The sequence below is a fragment of the Strix aluco genome, chromosome 3 (assembly GCF_031877795.1).
Source record: "Strix aluco isolate bStrAlu1 chromosome 3, bStrAlu1.hap1, whole genome shotgun sequence".
Classification (NCBI taxonomy): domain Eukaryota; kingdom Metazoa; phylum Chordata; class Aves; order Strigiformes; family Strigidae; genus Strix; species Strix aluco.
The window spans coordinates 41,404,668-41,431,083 of record NC_133933.1 but is presented as its reverse complement, the minus strand read 5'-3'; the positions used below and the strand labels follow the sequence as shown (position 1 = coordinate 41,431,083).

Sequence of the window (26,416 nt, the reverse complement as noted above, 5' to 3'; positions counted from 1 at the left end):
TGCAGTCATATTTCTTATTATAGCTAGAGTTCTTTTTCTGTTGTCCTAAGTAATGCATAGAAATTTTGTTCAGTAAGTTGATGCAGGTTTGGTAATTAATGAATTACAAAGTAATAATTATAGTCGTTGGTACTACAGTCCATTCTAGGGAGACAAATTTAACAGAAATATTCATGTTAAAATCAAAGAAAAGAGTAAGAATTCAGGAAGATCTCTGGTAATGTGAAAAATCTTATAGAAATGCATTTAAATTCTAAATTTAGAGTGGCTATTTAGAAGAATTTAAGAAGCCCACCCAGAGAAGTCAAGAGATGAACCATAGCAGTTGGAGAAGGAAAATGTCTCAAAACACTTGGACACTGGCCTTCACCATTGGAAGCAGTCACCATCTGTTTGCCTAAGAAGGAAACTATGCCTCACTTCATACTTTCTGATAACCACAGTGTCTTAGGTTAGTCAAGAGAAGAATGAAATGTTGAACAGGGTTGATTTTTCTGATGTTAAGCCTCTTAAGTGTTTTTTGTGAAAGAATTTAAGAAATATGTGGTTAAGCTGCTAACAAACATACAGTGGTCCTTTGAACATAATAGCTAGGAAAACTAGTTTGCATAAAATGGAGCTTATTTGCCAGATATATCTTAAGGCATTTAAGTCCTTGTTTTATTGTGTGTGGGTTTGGCTTTTTGGGTTTGGGCTTGTTTTGTCTTTTTTAACATTAGCAGAGATGAGAGAACTTGAAGGAGGCACATATCTTAAATTGATTTTTACTAACTTAACAAAATGAAACACTGAAGGGCAGATAGGAATTGATTCGATTTCAGTAATAACAAAAAGTTGTGTTCCTTTGAATATCAAACCCCTCACTTCTACATTAATTTTTACACCTCAGTTGCTTTTTTTAATTTAGCTCTAGAAAACTAATTGCTGGTTTTGCTGTTCACAGTTTTATCCTCGTTGCTGTCTTCTTACATATGTGAATTCTTTGTAAAATCATGTATTTATTTTGATTGTAGTTTGCCTTTATAGCAAATGCAAGTGTTTTCTGGGTCCTTGTTATACTTGTATTTTCAGACTTTGATTAGGAAGCAAACAGTGATTTGAGACTACTACTTTGAGTGTGACTGTGTGGTGTAGCACATCATTTGGTACTGCTTATGTTCAGAGCTGCCTCCAGCGGTGTTTGTCCTTTGTGGGGTATAAGTTACATGCTCACATTCAAATCCATTTCTCCCTGTCACATCAAGGTGTGTGTTGTAGTACTGCTCCTTCAGTGAATACTTGTGATTATTTCTCCAGACAGTTAGCTTATATTTTTCTTAAGCTATATTAAGCAGAATTGTTCCAAATATTTGTGCTTTATCATTGTTTTGGTACACATTAGCATTACCTTTGGTCTGCAGCTGCTTATATCATTGTGATAAAAAATTCTTTCTGCTTCAGGTAAATTTACTACTGGTGTACATTTTGTAAGTCATTGAAGTGTATATGCAGTTTATACAGGTTGTGAATTTAGTGTTTCCATTTTTGGTTTACTTCCAAAATATTTTGGCATTCTTTAAAGTCTTGGCTCTGTAGTTCAGACCACCTCATTACTGTTTACATAGTCTTTCTTTGGAGATTTCAGTTGATTTGCCAATATAAAGATTGACCAATAGTGGGAGTAGTATCATTCATCCAAAATAATAGACTCTTTTATATAAAGAAATCGGTGTACAGTGTTATTCCAGTCATGATGGTATTGGAAACACCTTTTTTTTTTTTTTTTTTTTTTTTTTTCCCCCACAACTGGGGCAGCCTGACTACAAGTAGCTATGTGCTCATCTCTTCAACTTCTGAAGGATTTTCAATATTGAAGTTTAAAAGGTGTTTTATTGCTATTGAAAGCAGTGCAGTTACCAGTGGAAACGGGTCCTGTCCCTGGGATGGCACACTTCCCCATCTGCTGTGCAGTGGGCTGGGCTTGTGCCCTCCTCTGCATGTACAGTTCTGTCAGAAAGCTAATGTGATCAATTATAGATTTGGGTTAACTTGTTGGTGTCAAGCTGTTAATTTATATTAAAAAATGTTAATATGTATCTGTTGAAAGCAGGTTTTAAATTAAATGGAGGAAAAGTACCTTTGAGTTTTCCAGGCTTGAGTGTTTCTAAGCCTAATGGAGAAATGCTTTGAACTGGGAGGTCTGTACCCAAATGCAACTACTGCCACAAACAATATTGGTTTCACAGAACTTGCATTTGCATTTAGATGCAGAGTGTCTTACAAATCCTTATTGATTCTCTTAAAACACTTTCTTTGGTAGACAACAGTTTGGGTTAAGGCTTGCTTGCAATTCTGGTGTGTGTTTGGGTTTGAATTACCGCCTTCCTTTTTAATATTTTCAGTACAGGAAAAGAAAAAAGTTCAGAAAGTGGAGTTGTAATGTCCTAATAGCTTTGCTATCCAAATGGGATTAATATCTTTCTTGGCTCTAGCTGTCTTGAGTGGCGTAACCCTTGTTCCTGGTTATTTGGTCCTTGAAATGAAAAATCTTTGGCGAATCCATAGCGAATACCACATTTCAAAGATGTAGATGGACGAGTGCATATTTATTAAAACTTGTGTCTATAACTGTCTTCTTGTGTGTGACTTTTTTTAACCCAGGTTAGTTGCAGGCCATTGCTGTTCTATTACAAGATTAGTCTATAATATGGGTGAGACAGATTGCTCCACTGTGCAGTATGTAAAATCCAGAGTGCCAGAATGCTGCAAAGTGAAGCAAAATTTGTTTACAAAACAGAATGGATTTTAAATAAAGTTCAGTTTTAGGTAAAAGGTCAGGCTCTAGTTCCTTTTTTTATTTGTAGCAGTTCATCCGTATACAGTACTGTGCATATTGTATGTGTAAGGTAATCTCATTTTTTAATCTACTATAACTGTCCTTTTGATTCTTGAAAATCCTGTTGGGTATTTTGCATTCCGATATCGATCCCTGTCTGTCTGACTGCTTCAGCTGGGTAATCATTTTTCTTGTTTATCCCTAATCCTTTTAATATTTCCTTCCTGCCACTGTATAACAGTACACTATGCCTATTGTTTGGAATGTGTTTCAATGATGACTGTAAGACTACAGTAAAGTGGCTGTTTTTTAGCCTAGATTTCACAAAACCAGTTTACAATGAAACGAAAATGCAAAGCTGAACGACACGTGTCTTCAAAGCATGTATGCTGACCTTAGTGCATCACTTTGCTTAGTCGTACAAAACGTTCATATTGATGAGCCATATTCTATTTTAAACTGATCTGAAAAATGAAATATGAAGCTAGCTATTTCAAAATGCTTCTTATTCTGTATTCTTCTTAGGGACCTAACATAAAAAATAAATTTTATTCTCTCTGTCTATATACATATGTATATCCATATATGTACGTATTGAAAACTTGTTTTTAAAGCAGCAGCTGTAGAACAGTTTAAATATCTCAGCAGAAGTGTTCAGTTCCGAGTCTCCAGTAGTTCTCTTCAGCCTTCTCCTTGGATGAAAACATTCTGTCCTTGTTTCTATGGTGACTGAGTAAAAGCATCTCTGGTCACACGAAGTTTTGACAAAATGATAAAAATCCCTCCCTGAAAAGGTTTCCAGAAAAGCACAGACGTGTTTTGTTTCACCTGAAGAATGAGAAGACCCTCTCACCCTCATTGGGGCTTTTCTTCTCCATTTCTCCCATACTAGTTATACCTTAAGATCCTTTTGCTGTGCTAACCAATTCTTTAAGTGTTCTGCTTTTCTCATTAACTAAACCTGGCATATACTTTCTCTGCGTGTCAAAGTAGAGCATGCAAACATAATGAAGAAAAAGAATTTGATACAGAGGTGAAAGCAAAGTTCTTAATTCTTCTTCAGGAACCATTTTTATTTCCATACTGCTTTGATACTAGCCAAGATGGGGGGGTGGGGGTGGGGGGTGGGGTGGGGGTGTATGTTTGGGTGGGTTTTGTTACAACTGCTCTACTTGAACAAAACAAACAAAAAACCCCCTGAGATCTAGACTTCCTATATTCAATGACTGTTTTAATAAAAACAGCTCTAACTAGTGGCCACTTTGAGTGAGTATTGTATAAACCTTTTAAGAAGGTAAAGAAAATTACCTTCTCTCAGAGAAGGGATTGGTTATGACATAAAGACCTTGCCACTATTCCTCCACTTCCACATAATAATTTTGTAAGGTAATGGGAAACATAATTTTAAAAAATACATAGTAGCTTTTGATATGGAGAAACTCTGTGAAAAGTTCCAGCTTTACAGCTGTTGCTTTATGACAGACTCTTTCTAATGCTAATGGCAGAGGAAAAAAAAAAAAAAAGAAATCCACACCTTGATTTCTTCTTTTTATCCTTTGAAGGTTGCTCTCCTCCCCCTCATGCACTTCATAACAAATATACTGTGGTTGCAGCGAAGGGTCAGTTTGAATGTTAGTGCCTTGACTTCTGAGATGCTACAACTTTCATGTGTGTTTCTGAGATGAAAATCAAATGAAAATGAGAAATGTTTTTGAGACATCCTGACTTTTTAAATGAGTGATCCCTGTCTTAAAGCACACAGTACATTGTAACTTATTCAGTTATTGTTGTTCAGTTACACATTGTAACTTAGGTGGTTCAATTATTCTTGGTAATTGTAGAGTGTCCTCTGTTATGTGCTTCATGAAGGGTAGGTTCTTTTTGCAGGCTTTTTTAACAGCAAGTAGAAGCCAGAACCTTCGGACCACAGAAAGTAAAGTTTGTCTTGAAATGCAAATCTGGTACCTGTAGTAATTTATAGTTAGAAATAGCACTGTCACTGGTAAACTGAATAATTTTATTTTAAACAGTCTCTAAGACTGCCTTTTAGAGTAGATATGAGGTTTGTTTCCAAGGATAGGAGTCTTATTTTGAATTCATCATCATGTCCATTTTCCTGTTTGGATTGTGTTCAGTTTATTAAAAATGTTATCTTTCCAGATACATTTCTGAATATCTTGAGAAGAATGACTGGCAGAATAGGTAGTTTGTAAAAGCTTGATTGATCCAGGCTCTTCCTTTATCCCTGTAGAGATTCTTTGTTGGCTCAGGATGGTGATATGTCAGAGATACTAGCTTCTGTGGTGTTTGATGAAAGGCTATGAAGAGAATGTGTCGCACAGAGAGACCTCATCAGCAAACAAACTGATAGTTTCTGTTCTTTGTGTAGTCCTTCGAAATGCTGCTTTTTTGAACATAAAGGCAATGTGTGCAGCCAACTAAGTTTTTCTTACTTGTTTGTAGGTTATCTGTTCAGACTTAATTTATGAGAATTTTGATGGATACATCCTTGACAAGTAATTGTTCTCCTTGGTAATGGTTTCTTTTTAAAGGAGAGGCCAAAATGTGATTAAATAGATGCTTTTTTCAATAACTGTCTGGTTCTGTGAAAATCAAACAGCAAAAGTGTATACAACTCCTCACTTCATTAAATTAATTGGTGAGTTGTGTAAGCAGTTTTTTGCCTAGCTAAAACAGTCAACTTACTAAATGAGACCTATCGGCTTCTTCAAGGGTAGAGGCAGAACAATGTTTTATAAAAATATATTTGAATTAAGGTGAGGAGTGTCCTGAGTACAAGCTCTTACTTACAAAACCAGACGTCATCTTTGACAAATAGTTTTACTGTCTTTCTACATACAGTTAATTGTTTTTGTGAGAGAATCTACATTATGGATTAGGAGAATGTGGCACATGCATATCTTCTTGCTATGTAATCTGTGTTTTAAGATGCTTCTTTATTCAGGAATAAGTATCATATATTTGCTGTGCTAATTTAGTTCATAGTAAGTCACATACATAGTTTTCCCTTTCCTCAAAAATCTCATTTTTTAGGTTTCATATACTGCTTTGAAAAATGAAGTTCTCCTGTTTGGGGGACACATAGTAATTGTTTATATTCTATTTACTATCAAAATTAAGATAATAAAATGGAGTTTTAAGTCCTGATACCTTGTTTGGCTTTGAAGATGTTGGTTAGGAAGATCCTGATTTGTGTAATAGTAGCTTAAAACAACATCTGGGAGAGAGGTCAGTGCTTCATAGTGTATGTGTGTATTTGACAGAGAAGCAATAGGTTATTGTGAATTTACCTTGGTCTATTGAAAAGCTGCTTTAAAACAGTCCCCGTTTGGTATATAAAAGGGATAAACTAGCAAAAATATCACTGGTCAGTGATTTCACAGTTGTTTTCTGTGGAACATAGCTTGCCATTGCCCTACCTTTCTGTCTTTTGAGATAGTCTGATGTATTTTTAATTATTCTGCTCTGACATGTGTTCTTACGTGTTCCTTTTGTAAGGTCTGGAAGCGTTTGTGAATAAAGGAAGAAAGAGCTATTAAACAATTCCTCTTGTCTGATGAAATCTTAAATAGCTGTATGTAATGGAATTAGATCAGGAATCCTGCTAAAGCAGTGATATTTATGGCTGTATTAATGTTTGTAATTTATTTTGAGAACAATTTCAGTTCTGATGCCTTTTTTGATCAAGTCATGAAAAGATAAGCAAGTTTAGTACAGTGAATTGCAGAAATATGTTTTGTATACAGACCTTTATCCCTGTAAATAGAGAAGATGGGTATGCTTGCCATTTGCTGAAATAACAAGAAGAAAAACCTTGAAGCTTTTCCTAATGGTTGCTTAAAAGTAATGTCTCTTAATCAGGCTTGGTTTCAAAATGAGGAGCCCTCATCAGCTTTTACTGAACTGCAGTAAAACAGAACTCCCACCTTCTCACCTCCCAGTGAGTGCAGGGCTCAGGACGCAGTTATGGTGCTATGGTGCTAGCTGATTAAAGTTTTAACTAAAATATAGTAATGCTACACTGGAAGCTGCTGGATTTTCATGTTTTAGATAAAGATTATTTTCAGAAGTATGAAGTAGGGACTCTACAAGAAAACACTTTAAATAGTGCCACTCACACATCGTTTCAGACACTTGCTCCTTTCCACAAGAGGAAGTCTGCATCTAAATTAAGAACCAAATCATGACGTAGTCTACAGAAGGTTTCTTTCTGCCCTTGATTCTGCTGTGGGCTGGAGTTAGGGAAGCTGCAGGACAATTGTCTGCTGGCTGATCCAGCTTGAGTTAATATATTTCACTTTCATGTTGCTCAGTTGCATTTGTATACTGGGAAGGGAATGTTTTACCCTGTACATAGTTTGAGATTATAATTTGGAAGCACAATATTTACACAAGTAGTAGTAGGGAGGTGGTTTTGTTTGTTTCTCAGTTCTATGAAGTACAAAAGTAATAGTGACACTGGATTAAAAAGAAAAACTTTTAAGTTTGATTTCTAAATATTTGCTGGTGTTATGTAACCTGGTATTAAAACACAAACATGTCTTTGCAAGGTGGTGGCTGTTTGTGTTTAAACCATTTCCTCTGAAAGCAATGGACAGTTTTATTTAATAGTAGAGTCCTGTTGTATTCTGTTACAGTTAACTACATTGAGCACAATAATGTGGAAAAGACAATCAAAGATAATAACTATGAAACACTGTGTGAACGTTTTGAATAAAAACACTTGCCACGGTCCTCTATTTAAAATTTCTCTCTTCTGATGCTTGCTACGATATTTCTTACGTGCTGATAGTGACATATCCTTGTTTTCTTCATATTTTTGCTAGGTGATCTTATCAACTCCAACACTAGGCTTTGCATTGGTCTTCAAAATAAATATATGTAGAGTCCTGAATAGTCTGAATCCCAACAGTTTGACATGCATTTCTCACAAACCTTGCATTTCTGAAAGTTGGCATATATTGGCCAAATACAGTCAGTCCTGGAGGAAACACTTATCTTAATATAGATACACGTATGTATGTAAATGCAGGCAAGTAAAAATAGTAGGTAAACATTTAAAAAATGTATAATACAAAGTCTTTTCACAAGAGGGACTGCATGAGGATGGGATTAGTCATGGAGATCAGAAAATTGCTGGATGCATAATGTTAGGGTAGATCAAGTAATGAACAGTGTGAATAACTCACCACTGTTCTATTACTTCTCTGTGCACAATTGAACAACATGCCATGGAAATGAAAAGATTCTAAAAGCTAAAATGTCAAGCCTTTTATTATATCCATAAACTAAAGAATGTCAATAAAATACTGAAACTAGTATGTTATCTATTATTTATACAACTTTCTGCAGTGACAGCTTTCTGCAGCAAACCGCTGTAACCTGTAATGCTCAGTCTGAACAATGTGTTTAATAAAGCAGATAATAACCTAAACTTAAGGGTAGGTTTAAAAAAAAATGGTCTTACAAATGTTATTTAAAATTGTAGGCAAAGTACATATCTAGCCTAGGCTATATTAAAGACAGATGGAAATAGTAGGGCTTTTAACTGTAAGAAAAGTTACGATGCTGTCTAGTATCACATTTAAGTTAGTAATCTCTGTTGATTGTACATGAAGGAAATACATGTAATTATTTTTCTATTCTGTTTTGCTGTATTTGCCAACGAAAATTGAGGTAAACGTTTATATTCATGATTTCCTTTTGCAATTACTAATGCTAAGACCTAGATTAATATTTTTCTAAGCACTTATATGTCTAGGCATTATATCCCTGGAAGTTTAAATGAAACTAAAGCACAGTTAGCAAGTCAACCGTGTAGGCAAGCAATGCTGCTTTGATTCTTCAGTAGACCTAGAATTCCAAAGAATATAATAAAATTAAATGTAGAAGTGATCCTCTGGAAAAAGATATCGCTGTTGTTGACATTCAGTGTATGTGTGGAAGCAGAATTACACATTTGTGGTGCAAACACAATATCCAGTAACTTTAATAACTCCAAAAACAGTGAGTTACTAAAATCTTGGAGAATATGTTCTTGACTTTTTATCAGAGATGCTGATATTTGATATGTCTTATTCAATCATTGAAATTATCACTAGAGATTAATTTTGAAAATGGCAGTAGCTTAAACATCAGATTAATAGTGTTGGTTTTACTTGTTTCTACTACTCTGCATCTAACTTAATGAGAAGTGAAGTAGTCAATTATGTTTGTAGGGGTAATAGTGACATTTATAGTAGAACCATCTAGTTTACAAACTTGCAGATAACCAAGAAGTGGTACAAACAGTTTATAAGTTCAGGTCTTGGGTTTCTAGTGTTATGGGGTTTTTTTCTGGTCAGGCCTGGGATGGCTCCCTGCATTGCCTCCAAACACTTAAGTCACTGTGTCCTGTTGACCTAAAGATATTGCTCTTCTGAGTGTCTTGAATCCACTTTTTAACAGTGCTCAGATACATTGAGCAAAGTGACACCTCTTGAATATGAGCAAGTTTCTCACTGTTTGCATTACAGAGTAAATCAGTCACAGGAGTAGTCTGATTGGAGGGCATGACACAACATTTTTTCCAGAATTAAGATTTTTTTTTTTGAGAATGGGGAATCTTGACTTCTTTTCCAAGTTTTGGAAGAATATTACCTAGCTGTCCAAGAACCTTCTGCTATGTCTTCATTCTCTCTTATCTCAGTGTTTGTCCAGCTTGCCACTGTTCCCACCAACTTGTTGACCTTCTTCCTCAGTATTCCTTTTCTTATTGCTATGTGCCTGCAGCCAGTGCCTCAGATCTCTAATGCCTGTAGCCAGTGTTAGTCAAACCTTTTCTCTTTTACTGTCCAAGCCGCTGAAGTACATAGGAACAACACTTTTAATGTGAGCAATGGGAGTGTGTACAGGAAAAATTGTCTTCTGATAACGTATGGACTCTCCAAATACATTAGCTGTTGAACTTTTAACCAGCTTTTTGAGTATGTGAAATCTCAGTTCAGGTCATTCAGGTTTAATAAATCAATCAATTAAAATCAGTTGCTTATAATGGAAGGTCTTAGCAAATCGAAGGTGTAGGTGTGAACATCAGGACTGTGCATGATATGACAAGTTGTTTCTCAATGTCATAGCCAAATGTGTAGCTTCACAGCTGTTTTTTGAATCTGTGTGGGTTCAGCAGTCACGCACATTGCACAAATTAGAATTTTTGTTAAATATTTCATAATGCGCCTGCCATCTTGCAAATACCAAGATTTTTTTAAAGCATATTCCATAATTTTTGCTAATCGGCTCAGTAGCAGCAGTTTCCTTCTTATTGTTTGGGGGTGAGGGAGAAGAAAGGGAGCTTCATCTGAGCTCATCTTTACAGCTTCGATACAGTGTTTTACTGACATTTATGGTATGCTGATTTTTCTCTCCCTTTCAGAAGAGAAACCTGATTGCTCCAAGGCCCGCTGTGAAGTCCAGTTTTCTCCTCGCTGTCCGGAAGATTCCATCTTGATTGAAGGCTACGCTCCTCCCGGTGAATGCTGTCCACTCCCAAGCCGTTGCGTGTGTAATCCTGCAGGCTGCTTGAGGAAGGTTTGCCAGCCTGGTTATTTGAATATATTGGTTTCCAAGGCATCAGGAAAGCCAGGCGAATGCTGTGATCTCTATGAATGTAAACCAGGTAAAAGTGGACACGATTTTTCAATTTTTTCTGTCTGACAAGCACAAAACATATATAATTGCATCTGCTGAAGCCTATATAGCATCTAAATTCTTCTGACTCTTCTTCAAAATTAAAATGACTATATGTGGACAATACCCATTTAAAAAAAAGATGAGAAATATTAAGATAAATGTTACTTTCTTTTTCCTTCAGACATTAATTTAAACTGAGCAACAAGGAAAAAGTAGCCTAGTGAGAATATTGCATTTCTGTGGATGCTACTAGTGAAAGTGACATACTTTATATACTGATTAGATTATACAAGGTTTTTTCATAGTAGGAATATATTGTGCATGGATAGGGAATTAAGGTTTCTGTCTGAAGATTTCTCTAGATTACAGAGTGATGCCCCTTAAAAACTGGAGAGCAAAAAGGATTGTGGAGGAGCATAGTGAAAGACTTTACAATAATTTCAGTATTTACCCATTTTCTATTTCATGTGAACATGAATCACCCTTTCTTGTGATTTATTATTCTCAGTGAAGTGGAAGATGTAATTCGCTCTTCTCTTTGATCTAGGCTTTGGTAAAAATGAATAATAAAAAGAGGAATGAAAGCAGGCATGTAAAATTGTATAATCCAAAATCTTATATGCAAACAGATTCAAGTATGCTTAAGCTGTGCCTTTCCTATGCTTGTTTAACGTTTTCTTAAATCCTCCACAGAAGAAGATTGTACGGTCTTTGTATCTTCTAGTGCTTCTCTTTGTGTTTTTCCTAATATCCAGTGCAAATATGTCTGTGTGGAAATTTAGGCAGACTTTTTTGTTCTATGTCCTGAGTACTTGATGAACAAGTCTTTATTATAATTTTTGCTCTGGAACATTTTGTCAACCTTAGTCTTCTTTCGTCCAGAATTAGCTGTAATTTCTTATGGCATAGTTTCCTTGAGCTCCTTCCTTGTTTTGTTACCCCTCTATAAGTTTTTTTTAGGTTTATCCATGTCTTTAAAATGTGGTGTTCAAAAGCAGACTACTATTTTCGGTGAGTCTTCATCACTAAACACTGTAGAACAATTACTTTCTGTCCTTCGTGCAAAATTCTAAATAAGAGCTGACTCTTTTGTGAGAGTTACACTTAGTTTGTAAAATGCTATGATACCAAGATCTTTCTGTAGCGTGACTGCTACTGAACTACTATATTTGTATGTTTTAATTCTTCCTATATGTACTTCAAGTATGCCTTTAATAAATTATATCATGCCGACTTTGGATTATTTCTTTACTTACCAAAATATTAGCTCTGATCATGTCCTCCCGGCTGTTATTTGCATTCCCATCTTGTAGTTTGCAAATAACTCAGTCCAAACTTACCTTTGTAGGTTACTTCTTGAAGCTCGTTTTCAACTCATTAGCATTACAGAATCTTCAAGTTGAATACATGATTGTTTATTGCATTAGTGGATTTATGTAACTGTGTGTATGTTGTTTTCTGAAGTAGGGAGTTAAGAGGTGAAGGTACATGGGACTAGAAAAATGAAGATGCATGTTAGGAGGGTAGAAGAGCGGAAGCTTTGAAGAGATTGGTGAAGGAGACTAACAGAATTTAAGGAAAGCGTAGAGCTTTTCAATGGGGGTTAGAAATTAAGAGGCTAAGAGAAAGCAGAGAGTTCTCCCCTATCTTGGGAGATGATGAAAGTGTGTGTCTTAGGCAGTGATTAAGAGGCTGACGAGTTTAGATGAGTACTCTTGTGCATCCCCACAGTAACAGTTGATGAAAGATTTAAAGGCTAAACTGGAAACTACAGAGCAAGTGGAGCTCCTACTTGTTACAGTGCCTTGGCTTTAGGGAAAAAAAGGGAGTGCTGTTAATATGGACCTCTTAGTCACTGCATAGCCTGATTTTTGTCAAGTTAGACTTCAGTGGCTGTCCAAGTTGACTTTTCTAAGTTTGGCCTAGATGTTTCTTTCATTTGCCATTTGACATAGTAGGAGGATCGGAAAGAAAAACAAGCCAACAGAAGACTGGAAGACAGGGAAAGGAGTAGATGGATGTTGACAAATCTTATTAGACTACAAATCACTTTACCACAGAAGGCTTCTTTTCAGATTTGCAAAGATTTCTTAGTAAACTTTTCTCAGTTTTCAAACAGTGTAAACTGTACTCGTATAGACAACATAATTTGTACTTGATATATGTAAAGAAAATTAGAGACTAAACAAATACTGAAATTTTTTATTTTTTTGTTTCCCTTCTTGTAGAAAGTTTAGGGATTTTATATTTACATTTGCAAGTCAGCATGAACCTTGCTGTCTTTCATCTAAACTGTTCCATCATTTTCACCATTGTCTGTGGTTTTAAATAAATGTCTTTGTTTAAGAACAGGATATGGAATATCTTGTTTCATTAGGATTGTATATTCATAGGCTTATAGAATTATAGAATAATTTATGTATCACAGAATCACAGAATCACAGAATCAACTAGGTTGGAAAGGACCTTGAAGATCATCTAGTCCAACCATTAACCTAGCACTGCCAGTTCCCATCTACACCATATCTCTCAGCGCTATATCGACCCTACTCTTAAACACCTCCAGGGATGGGGATTCCACCACCTCCCTGGGCAATCCATTCCACTGCCTAATAACCCGTTCTGTAAAGAAATGCTTCCTGACATCTAGTCTAAACCTTCCCTGGCGCAACTTGAGGCCATGCCCTCTTGTCCTATCACTTGTTACTTGGTTAAAGAGACTCATCCCCAGCTCCCTGCAACCTCCTTTCAGGTAGTTGTAGAGGGCGATGAGGTCTCCCCTCAGCCTCCTCTTCTCCAGACTAAACAACCCCAGTTCCCTCAGCCGCTCCTCATACGACATGTGCTCCAGACCCTTCACCAGCTTCGTTGCCCTTCTCTGGACACGCTCGAGTAATTCAATGTCCTTTTTGTAGTGAGGGGCCCAAAACTGAACACAGTCATCGAGGTGCGGCCTCACCAGTGCTGAGTACAGGGGTAAGATCACTTCCCTGTCCCTGCTGGCCACGCTATTTCTGATGCAAGCCAGGATGCCATTGGCCTTCTTGGCCACCTGGGCACACTGCTGGCTCCTGTTCAGCCGTCTGTCAATCAACACCCCCAGGTCCCTCTCTGACTGGCAGCTCTCCAGCCACTCCTCCCCAAGCCTGTAGCGCTGCTGGGGGTTGTTGTGACCCAAGCGCAGCACCCGGCATTTGGCCTTATTGAACTTCATACAGTTGGCCTTGGCCCATCGCTCCAGCCTGTCCAGATCCCTCTGCAGAGCCTCCCTCGAGCAGATCAACACTGCCACCCAGCTTGGTGTCATCTGCAAACTTACTGAGGGTGCACTCGATCCCCTCGTCTAGGTCATCAATAAAGATGTTGAACAGGAGTGGCCCCAAAACCGAGCCCTGGGGGATACCACTCGTGACCGGCCTCCAACCGGATTTAACTCCATTCACCACAACTCTCTGGGCCCGGCCATCCAGCCAGTTTTTTACCCAGCAAAGTGTGCGATCATCTAAGCCTCGAGCAGCCAGTTTCGCCAGAAGAATGTTGTGGGAAACAGTGTCAAAGGCCTTGCTAAAGTCAAGGTAAACTACATCCACAGCCTTTCCCTCATCCAATAAGTAGGTTACTTTGTCGTAGAAGGAGATCAGGTTTGTCAAGCAGGACCTGCCTTTCATAAACCCATGCTGACTGGGCCTGATCCCCTGGTTGTCCCGCATGTGTTGTAAGATGGTACTCTGGATGAGCTGCTCCATCAGCTTCCCGGGTATCGAAGTCAAGCTGACAGGCCTGTAATTTCCTGGATCATCCTTCCGACCCTTCTTATAGATGGGCGTCACATTGGCCAGTTTCCAATCTGTCGGGACTTCCCCGGTCAGCCAGGACTGCTGGTAAATGATGGAAAGCGGCTTGGCGAGCACCCCAGCCAGCTCCTTCAGCACCCTTGGGTGTATCCCATCTGGTCCCATAGACTTGTGTATGTAGTAGCATATGACTGTTTTTATGTATGTATGAACACTGTGTGAATTATCTGTGTGGATTTGCTGAAATAGTAGTCATAAAGTGAAGTCAGATAATGCTTCTTACATGGCAGGAATATTTATTCAGCCCATGGTAAGCCTGATAATAAACCTTGCGCCTTCAGAGTTTTACTTGGTAACCTGAAGAAATGTGGGAAAGAAGAGTTGGAGAGGAACTGAACTAGCAGTGCTCTGTTCCATGTTCCTTCTGTTTTTAATGCCATGTTGCTGAAAAAGGGACAATGGACAGCATAAGACCTGATAGATCAGTGTTCATGCAGAGTTTCTTGTGGGTCTGCTGTCACTAGTTTTACTGAACAGTGTCAGCACGTCCATGTAGTTTACATGCTGAACAGAGAAAACTGTTCCATACTTTGCCACAAACCTAAAAACTTTAGTTCTATGAGTGCTGCTACCAGAGTGCTCTTCCTGCATCTCCATGTCTGCTTAACCAGCCTCCATAGTGGTTTTGCACCAGCAAGGGCTTTTCTGGTGGAAGCAAGTTGACAGAAGCTGGGAGGGCTGCTTCCTATGATAGCAGTTCTGCCTTATGCCAATACAAAGTGTTTGCGCAATTAAAGCATAAATTGTGTTTATTTCTGTTCCTTAAATAAGATGTCACTACTCTCCAGTTTACAGTGGCATTTGAGTTTGGAGCCTTCTGCTGAGAACTGCATATGTTCAGATACTGTGACTGACAACTGAGTTACTGAAAAGAAAATAGAAAGTGTTTCCTTAACATTAAATGCTAGAATAAAAATAAAAATTTTCATTTTGAGATCCACTTCCTCTTCTACCTCTTTTACTTTAGGAATACAATGATTAGAGGCATTGGCATTCAATTAAAATGAACAGTGAAGAAACTTAGTAGCTGAGTCATACCTGTCTGTTAACCTCTAGACTAATTTGTCTTAAATGTTCTTACCTGTTGCTCCACCAAGCATCTCGCTACACTTGTGGTACCTACTGAGAACTGTCATGTCCCTTTTGTTTTTCTTCAGTTGCTAAACTCAGAGGTGAGATAACAGTGGTCTGGTGCCATAACCAACATACTTTTTCCTACAGGCTGTGTATAACTGGCCGTCCATGAGCAGTGAATTTACTGAATGAGCACTGAATTTAGTTTTAGGCTATTTTACAATTCTTAAGAAGTATTCTCAAAAATAAGTTGTTTTTTTTTTTTCTTAAAGGTATTTTGAATGAATGGTTTCAAATGGAGCTGCATAATGTGTTAACAGTAAAAATAAAAATAACTTGAAACAAGATTTGTAAGAGTGTATGTGCTTCTTTTGCTAAGAAGCTAAAGCAGCATGAGCCATGATGTTTTAAAATCATGTTTGTTTTTTTAAAGATGGAGTTAAAATCTAATCTAAAAGCTATTTTCCAGAAGTTGTGATAGGAACTCTAGCTGCCACTTCTGAATAAAGATAAATAGCTTATTTTGGCAGTTATTCAACAGGTGTGTGTTTGTACCTTTATTGATAACTTTTTGTTTGGTTGTTGTATACGTTGAGGTGGGTAGTATCATCTCTTAGTTTCTGATATCCTTGGGGAAAGCATTGGGAAATGTCATGCTAGAGAGAACCTCTGTTGGAAAGACGCTAATTTGTCATTCTTCTAGAAGTCTTTCTGGCAGAACTTTGATTCAGTCACCTTCTCCAGCACCCCCTGCATGGCCTGAAAATAACTCTTACTGAAACGGAGTTTTTTCTTGGATTAAACACAATTGTAAAGAGAATGTTATTGTTTGACTTATTCCTTTGGGGAGTTCTATGCAGTCAGGGCTTGATGGAAAGTCTGAGATCAGAAGCAAAATTTAGTAGGTAGTGTGTAATGATGCACGGAGAAGTAGCTTGTGCTCCACCCTGGTACAGCTTCAGCATTGAAAACGAGGTCTGGAATTTTTGCAGTCTTGCACTGAGGACAAGGCTCAGCAAAATCAAGTTTTTATACATAGTTGAGAGAAATAGAATTATATAGTAATTTGTTTATTCTCTGTTGCTTACAGAAATAGTACATGTTTTGCTGGGTGCTTTGTTAGAAGCTGATGTTGAGAGAACTTAAGAGATGAGACTGGGAAAGCTCTGGAGAAAATGAGTGGGGAAGAATTACAGATACTTTTCTAATGGAGCTGGAGAAATGGCTTATAAGTTGACAGTGTTTGTGAGGAAAGAGAAAAAAAGAATAAATTGGTAAATGCAGGGGCCCATGTTGGGAAATACCTGTGATAGGAGAGTTAAGGAAGTGATTCAGACAGGGATACAACTGCATTGAAGGTCCAGGAACACCATCTCTTCTGGTTGTATTTAATACGTTCTGAAGTATGAAGGAATGTAAAATGGATGATGCATTGTCATGGAAAGATACTTTCATGCTTTCTTATTCTCCCAGAGCAAAAGTGTAACTACCGTTATCAGATGTAATCATGTTGCATTGTGCTATTCATGAGGAACCAGTTGAAATGCATGAAAGCAAATGTGATGCTTCTTAGCTGCTGTAGAAGAAGATTCTGTACCCTTGTACAGGACCCTCAGAAAGCTGTGACTTCTGAAAAAATACAGTCTTTCCTGTGCTGAGCCACTGTGTTGCATCAGAGATGGAAATACTGCCTTGATCCTTCATAGGTAGTTATTTAGGTCTTGTCCCTAAACTGTACGTTCTATTCATTGAAAAGCCAGCATAATATGTAAAAGTGAAACTTAATATACTTGTGTTAATGTATGCTACTATAAAATTCTTTTCACCTAGTTAGTAACAGTTTCATGATCAGAGACCTCTGGTTTTGTAGTCTACAAAGGAGGTTGCACATTACCGCAGCTCTGTTAGGGTCTGCAACGATGGTAGGGTTTCTGCTACATTCTCGTAGAAAGATTAGTAACTCTCAGATGCTACTGTGTACAAGTTCAGTGCATGAGAAGGTTCCTGAAGACTTGTAAGCAAATGTTGATCAGGTTCATCTTCACTGATAGGAAATTGCAACATGTTTATGAGTTCTTGAAGATATGTATTTGTCAAGCTATATATTTAAAGCTTAAAGCTTACAGGATAGACAAAAATAATTTTCTTTACACAGGATTTTAAATTTTTTCAGCTTGTAATAGAATGTATAATAACAGCTTATAATAAACCTGTTCATGAAAAGTATACACTGTAATTATTGGAATCGATGTAAGAACTAGCAGTTCAGTGGCAAAAGTTTACAGTCTTATTTTTTAGGACACTAGTACAGCTGATCTGAGGGACATCTCGAAGTAGTGAAGAATCTGATTATAGACTGTTCTGTAACCTTAAAATATTTTCAGCTTATCTGGAAGTTTGGCTCAGTACTTTTCCAGTTTGAGAAACCCATTTAAATATGAAAAAAAAGTAGGAACTTTTTCCTTTCTTCAAATATCTTTCATTTCTTATCTCTCTTCATCTCTCTCCAGTGAGGAAAGGCTGAAGGAGCTGGGACCGTTCAGCCTGGAGAAGAGAAGGCTCAGGGCAGATCTCATCGGTGCATATTAATACCTAAAGGGAGCGGGTAAAGACAGAACTAGGCTCTTTTCAGCAGTGCACAATGGCAGGTCCAGAGGCAATGGGCATAAACTGAAACAACAGAGGTTCCTTCTGAACATCAGGAAACACTCTTTCACCATGAGGGTGACTGAGCACGGGCACAGGTTGCCAAAAGAGGTGGTGGAGTCTCCCTCCTTGGAGATACTCAGAAGCGATCTAGGCATGGTCCTGGGCAACCAGATCTATGTGGCCTGGCTTGGGAAGGAAGTTGGACTAGATGACCTGCAGAGGTCCCGTCCAACCTCAGCTGTTCTGTGATTAATAATGTAATAATAAAGATCTCCCAGTTTGGATAGAAGACTGAGATGGGGTATGAGTGTGGATTATAGAATTCTGTGGGTGGATAAGCTCAGTGCATACCCTTTGTTCACCAAATCCTACTAATTCTTACAACAATTGGAGGGCGCTCTGGTACTAGTAAGAGATAAGTATAAAATAAATAAAAATGGGTAAATCAAATCAAACAGGGGAACTACTGAATGACTGCAGCCACTTAATTACATGAGTTTTTTTATTTGAGTGCTCTTGATTTGGGATTCTTCTGTAATTTTTCTTAGGTTTGTACTTTTTTAATAAAGACTGTTTGGGCTGCTTTCCAGTGTTAATGAGCCATGTACTAGCACACTATAGCCACTGCGAAGAATTTGAATTATTTAGGAAGAAAGAACACCTTAGTTGAGACTTGGTGGCATGATTAGGGAGTTTCCTTGTATTTCTTCTTTCATTGTCATTACTGTTATATGGAAAAATGGACACAAAAATAGCTGTTCAGTAGCAGTTTGTTGGTGAAACTTGTTGGCTGTTTTTCATCAGACTGCTTACCTGAGCAGGAGGTGGAAGGGGCCTTTAATCCAGGGAGTAGGAAGGTTACTAGTTTAAATTCAGGAAACTGGACATTGGTAGTTACTTGGCACAATAGAATCATGCAGATTCTATTTGTCACATTGGACCACGCTGACAAGGTTATGATTCTTAATGCCTGTTGTGATAATGGAGGAACTAGATGCATATTTCTCACAGAAAAACTGTTTCAAACATGTTATTTATTAATAAAATAGAACATAAAACTCTAGGGGTTTAAGTGAATTATTATAACCTGTCTTAAAGGTAACTAGATATCTTTGTGTGTTTACGAAGAGATACAAAAGTTAATTCGATAATTGCCACTGTCGAGATGAGTAACTGTTAAATATTTCCATTTAAATTTAGTAACTTTCTGCATTGCTCCACCAAATGGATTTTAATTAAATTTGTTCATTTTCTCGGTGAGAACTACTTGAACTTGTCAGGTTTCTCTGATTTAGCAGATGGTTCTGTTTCCCAAATAACTGGAAAAAGGCAGATTCTGAATACTGCTTATACAGAGGATACACGCATACTCATGTTAACTCAAAGTTAACTCAAAGTTAATGGTCTTCAGGACAAACGTACTGGTCCTAACCTTGATGAGCTGCAAACTGGTTTCATTGAACTTGTGTTTTCATTAAATGCTTAATGTAATATGCTAAGTAGATGTAATTCTGCGATTGATGTCTCGTTATGACCAATTGAATTATTATTGCTGCGTACCTCTGAGGATCAAGCCTGAAAAATGTAGGACTAGAAGACAGAAAATGGGACTTTGAAAAGGTATTAGTTCTTGCAAGAAGTGTGGTGTAGCATTGCCAAGCTGCTTTAGCACGGCAGTAAGTAGTAGTAATAATGTCAGTACTGAAGTGAAGTTAAATCTGTAATCATGGATATCATACTGTATAATTTTCAGTCTGATAACATTCTGTTCATCCTTCCTGCTCAATCAGTAGGTAGTTTCTTCAAAGAAGGAAACATGTTTTATTTTCTACTTTCTTAGTATAATTATGATAAGGAATAGTAAATAGATAATGCCTGAGCTGGTACTGATTTTTAACATAGGACATTTAGGACCAAATAAGATAAAGATGTGTTTTAACTTTCCTGAGTATGACTCATAGGATTAAATGTATATTCAGACTGACTTTTTGAATTTCTAAGGATTTGTTGTTTCCTAAAAAGAGTCAGTCTTATTAGTTATGTGTATTTGGTAATCTAACAGATAGATTTGGTAATTTGCATTTGTTTCTCACCATATATAAATACCTAAACAGCACAACCTAATGGAATAATCTTTAAAAATGTAGCTTACATGTGCAGGCATAAATTCACAGTGTACCTTTAATATTTCTTTTTATTTCCTATAACTCAGTTATTTTACTTTTTAAAGGGACTTTAATCAGGAGAAATTTAAACAATGAATTGTTAACTGTTTTAAAAACTGTGGGGAAAATATATTATCAGTAACATAGTACATTTCTAGTCACTAATCTTATTCACAGGTGTAATGATTGTTTAAGGGTGCCTGTCTAACTTCTATATTTTTTTTTTATTAACTAACATTAGTTCAATAGCTTCTAGAGTCAATGATTTTTAAAAGTGAATCTTAAAGAGAATGGAAGTCTTTTTGTAATGTTACCTACTGAGCATGCATTCATTAGATAATTTTTCTGACTTAAATTAAAAGGCTGATTCATAACTGGTTGCTTATGATGAAATAGTTTGCAAAAAGCTTCTAAAGCATGAGTAAAAGGTATCGTCTTCTCCCCTTCCTCTGCAGTGTTCAGCGTGGATTGCAGCACAGTTGAATGTCCTCCTGTTCAACAAGTTGTTTGCCCACTGGATAGCTATGAAACCCAAGTCAGGCTGACGGCTGATGGCTGCTGTACCCTGCCCACAAGGTTGGTGTCTTCGTGGCTGAGTATTTTCAACTTGTTCTCTACAATTCAAGTACTATAAATACAGGATAATAATGCATACTTCTGTGACAATAAACGTTAATACAGAATAAAAATATATGAAATAGATTAAAGGTATATCAGGCTCATAGAAATATGAAATCTTTTTGAAGCAGAAAAAATTCTCGATGAAATGCATGAAGCTGATTTTTGCTAAAATTAGATGAAGGGTTTGTGACTCTAGATTGATTTTCAATGTATTCACTTAATTTTACAAAAGTGAATTATTTTGGGAAGCCTTTGAAGGTCTTTGATGGTAAGGAATTAAATGATAAAGATGGCAGAAGATATGCCAGAGAAAATCTCGCCTCATTGAAGAAAAAAATGTATTTTTTTGTATGTGGAAGACCACTGTAAGAAGCTGAAAGATGGTGGCTATCTGGAACTGTAGGGAAACAGAATTTCAAGTACTTGTTTCCATTTTACTTCTGTTGTTCAAATAGGCACAGTGTATTACAATTTAGAAAAATAAGACAATTTGGAGTTAGTTTTGTTCCAAAATTCTGCACCACTGTTTCAGCCTCTGTTTTTACTACAGAATTCCCAAAGCCTGATTCAGCAATATGCCCAATAAATACGAATTCAAGCAAAAAGTACCATCAATGAAAATGTTTTACACAAAATAGAAAATATCTCTTGTTGATGTAACTAGTCAGTTTATCTGGTGGTAAGGTCTTCGCACCATACAATATTGCCATATTCTCAACCCCTTGTGAGACTCTAAAGGAGTGATAAACTTGTAAAGAATTCAGAAAGTAGAAAAAGGCAAAGGTTATGTGATGAATCAGGGATCTTCCCTGTTGGGTACCCTTTGCTACACGTTTAATATGGTGACTTCTTTGAAACTGTTGTTTCCATGAATATGAGTGTCTCTTATTGCATGGAGGGTTAAAAATGTATCTATTTTTAAAAAAAATAAGGCAGGAAAAGAGATGTGGAGAACTTTATATAATGCAGTACTCCTGTCTATTAAAATTTGAAAATCTATTTCTAAACTTGACAAATTTTATTTGTAGTTGTAGAATACACGTAGTAGTCTATTTAAAAAATACTTACTATCCTTATGCAGTGAATGCTACAAATATTCTTTCATTTAGAGTTATTGTTTTCTTTTCTCTTTCGGGTTTTCTGAATTTTGGACCGGAACATGGTATGGATTCTCAGCATCATCCCTTTATTCTTTAACATTCTCATTAACCTTCCTAGGAATTACAGTAATTTCATGTTAGTTGACCTGGCTAGTTGGGATTGCACAGGAGGGTGTAGATTTTAAGTGGTCATCATACTGGCATTGCTGCCTGTACAGCTCACCATGTTCAAGACAACTAGAATAAAACACTGCTAAGGACTGTATTTGGAAAGATAGATTATAAACTCAAAAGAAGCAATCTCAGATGAAAATTTTATAAATTTCTAGTTTAGATTAACACTTAGAAACCTTGACACAATAGAAAACTTCGGTTAATGGTAGATTTTTACTTCCAAATTTGTTTCAACTTGCTGGATTAAAAACTGATATATAGGCCAAATTATTTTTGTTTCCCAAAAGTAAAGTTGTGTTCTACTTTTCTGCAGTCTAGTACAAGTTGTGGTTAGATTTTTTTTATTTTTTTTTTTTTTCCTATTGCTTGGGTGGAGGGAATGAAAAATACCTACTTTATTCTTTGTAGATGATAACTTCAGTGTTCCTTCTATGAGGGAACAGAGTACCAAGAAAATAAAACTTCGTTTCCTTCAGAAAAATGACCAGTTGGAAATATTTTCTGTTTCTAGCACACACATGGGAACTGATCTTAAATAAAAACACCTAGAGCAAACATGTCCTTGAAAGAATCTTTTTCTTTCTTTGATAATATTTAAAAATACAACCACTTGATTTGCTGTGTGTTAACTGTAACTGATGTCTGAAGCGTACTGGTACACGTGCATGGTACTTAACTGCCAAAACCAGAATTCTCATCTCCTGTGCACAAAGACACCGATTGTACAAGCAGGCTTAGAGTATGTGAATTATTAGATAATTGTGGATTGCACTGAAACCTCTTGGAAATCAGATTGCTGTGCATTACTGGGATCAGAGTTCAACAAGGGATCAGAGCCTGGGATAGATGGTTCTTAGCTCCTGGAGTCTCATGATCAGGTTGGAGGGCTTTTTTGTTAATACCTCTGTCTTCCTTGATGTGTAAAACTGCAAAAAACCACAATTAGCATACCCTAGTCTGTCTGCAGACAGGTTGAAACAATTATAGGTGTCTTATATTCCTCCATTAATTTTTAATTTTTTGGCTCAGTCTGTGTTGCTGTATATAGTTATTGTGTGGGTTGCTACACTGATTGCCTTAATTCAGTCAAAGCAATAATGCACTTCTTAATAGAGTAGGTGAGAAGTAAAGAAGAGACAACAACAAGATCATAGAGATGCCTTACATGTTGTGAGCCTGCTAGAAATGTATTTAGTTATTTAGATTTTAGTATACTGATGTGCTTCTTAAGGAAGACAGTGCCATAGTCATCATTCATGTGCTGTAAGTAAAGATATCACTTGAAGGCAGGAGAAAAGAATATAGACATGGAGATAATCAGAAAAAAAGTTTAGATGAAGGTTAGAGGGAAGATAAGTATATGTATGAAAAGAGAGATAGCAAAAGGGGAAACTAAGTTCAGTTACTTGAAACATGAAAATCAAACCATTTGAATTCAGGTTCAAGGTTTCTTCAGATTTGAGGAAACATTGGAGCTTTATATTTGAAGCCAGGATCTCTATCCCACATAAGGCTGGCATTTCAAAACTGTAGAAAAAGTCAAATAAAGTGCAGATTTATGGATTAATGACTCTACACTGGGAAAAGGGGATGCTTTTCCATAATTCTGGAATTTCTTACTGAACTCATGATGGAATATTAACATTGTTGACTGTGATTCAGTTTAGAATTGCCTAAATCCATGTCATACCTCTTTTTTAATCGTTAGAAGTTCAAAAGAAGTGGCACTGTATGTTTTAATGTACGTTTGAGAATAATTTATTAAAAGCAAGGAAATAGTGTTTCATATGGTCAGTCTTTAGACTTCATGAAACTATTTTTGTTAAGATTATGAACTCTTTCAAGAAATTACAATTATTTGTTTCATTTACTGCCCCTAAAATAAAGGCTTAATACCATCAGAAATGGAGAGCAGTCAAGGAGAGTGTCATGGCTAAGGATGAATGGCATGTCACTGACTCAATTAAGAAGTAGCTGACAAGTTCAGGTACAAGCAGAAGCAGATTGACTTCTGTCCCACATCTTGTTCTTTGCTGGTTTCATTCTATGTAATAGGCTAAGAAAAGAGAGATCCTTAAATCTGGTGTTAAGTTGGCATTTGTTTTATGAGTGAGCTCTTGAATGCATATTCATAGTATTGAAAACTCCTCTAGCAATGCCAGGGGAGAAGTGGGAATAGTAAACAAACATCTGATGCCGTTAAGTTCTTGTATTTGGAGATTCATTTAGTTTCACACTGATTTCTAATGCGATGGTTCAAACACAACAGCTTACTGATTTGGCATTGATATTGAAATACCAGTCGCTTCAACTTTCATCAGACTGTCATGAGACACCTTAAATTTCCAGCTATTTATGTTAGAAAAGCTAAATGATATGTCTGTCTCTGGTCTTGGTAAAGATGCTCTCTTCTCCAAGGAGCTTATCAAATAAAAACATATTAGAGCTCCTACAGAGCACATGTTATCACAGTTTCGTTAATATAAGTTTGTCTTCTATTACAAAGTTAAATGAAGTGTATCAATATGAAGTGTACAGAATCCATTATCTTCAGATGTTTCCAATTTTTCTGTTGTGAATTAATTTTCTTCAAATTTTCGGATTCCTTCGAGAATTTATTTGTAAGTGTAAAAAATCTATCGAAATCCATTTAATTTCTTACCTGTGAAGAATGGATAGTAACAACAGGAGCTGATTTCAGTGATTAGTGTTGGCTTAATCTTTATTGCTCACGTGGTTTTGTACATTTTTCGTAGGATTATATACAATGGAGTAAATTACATGTTTGGATAGCTTTGCACCAAATATTTGTGGATTATCTTTTTTTCTTTCTGGCTGCTCTCTTTATTAGAATAATTAGGAAGTTCAGTCTTTACTAGGTCTCTGCTTCTTGCTCTAGTTTTATCCCCCTGCTTGTGTCCTCTTTTCCCTTCATGTAATCTAAGTATAGTCTCTTCCCTTGCACCAGTTTCTATCCTGCTGTCGCCTGTTAAAAATCTCGTAGCTTCAAGATTCATTCAGTGCTCTGTTACCTCAGAGATATCTTCTGCCCCCCTGCCCCCCCCCCCCCCCCCAGCTATTCATGGTCACGCTGTTAATAAAAACAGATAAACCAAGACAATTCTAGAGAACTAGGAAGATGTTAGTACTGTGTCAACATTAAAAAGAACAACAACTAAGTAATTAATCTGGTTATCTTGATATCAGTTCTGAGAGAAATACTGGGAAAACTGATAGAGAATTGAACTGAGGATTAAAGGCTGTAATTATAGCTAAAAGCAACCAATGTTGCTTTGACACACACAGTTTTATGAAACTTGATTTTGTCTTTTGAAGATACTAAGCTTGCCTTAAAAATCTGACCATCAGAGTGCCTCTCTTCTCAATTTCTGACTTCTGTAGTCACCAGTCCTTTTTCTTGTATTGGATTCTAGAAAAAAAAACACAAAACAAATAAACCCCAAAGAAACAAAACAAAACAAACCAGGACTTTTTAATTAATATTGTCTCACAGGGTTTACTTTATAAAATGGAAATACATCTGTATGTTCACTAAATCACAATAATAACTTTGCTTGACATACTTATTTAAAAAGCACACACCATAAGCCTGAATATGTTCTAGATTAGAAAACGCTCAGAAATAATTGATATATGTTTATACATCAAAATCTCTAGTAGTTTATTTTCTGTCTGCATCTTAGCTTTAAAAAAGCAGTATCAAGGTTGATGTGGTGGAAGGAGGAAGGAAAAAACAAATCTAAATGAAGAATAACAGAAGCAGATAACAAGTTAGAGAGACAAAACTTTAAGAGCAGTGAACTGCTTAATAAATCTAAACAAAACAGGAATACAAGTCACAGTGACTATTTTGTATGTCAGAAGAGTGAAGAGGAGCTTTTTACAGATAGAATCTTGCAAGATTGGAACTCAAAAGGTTTGGACTTGAGGGATGAGCAAATGAAGACTCTTTGAATCTGATCATTTCACTGTCACTTAGTTACAGGTAGCTGGATGGTGTTGCAAATTCAAAACTCTCAGCTGGCTCAAGTATCGTGGAGTAGGATTATAGTTCCAGTTCTGAAGAAAACCTCTGAAAAAGTTTCATAAATGAATTAGTCATAGAACTTCTTTTGCTTGTTTTAATAGTCATTTCCCCATTGGTTTTTCTTCACATGTGGCTAAAATATCTCAATCTGGGGCCGCTGTGAATGGCAGTGTCGCGGTTTGGTCTGCAGCATGGTAAAGAAGTGAAAAGGACTTGACCAGCAAAAG

General features: G+C 36.7%; 1 protein-coding gene across 3 annotated transcripts in view; it reads left to right on the top strand.

Moving 5' to 3' along the window:
* The window catches only part of CRIM1 (cysteine rich transmembrane BMP regulator 1), a 200,880-nt gene that overhangs the window by 80,879 nt on the left and 93,585 nt on the right, over positions 1–26,416 (top strand). For 2 of the 3 annotated variants that reach the window (XM_074818289.1, XM_074818288.1), the window contains exons 3-4: positions 10,248–10,490; positions 20,702–20,822. In XM_074818289.1, coding sequence (XP_074674390.1) covers positions 10,248–10,490; positions 20,702–20,822 — 364 coding nt within the window. The remainder of the gene's footprint in view (positions 1–10,247; positions 10,491–20,701; positions 20,823–26,416) is intronic. The other variant, XM_074818290.1, reaches the window with a different exon arrangement.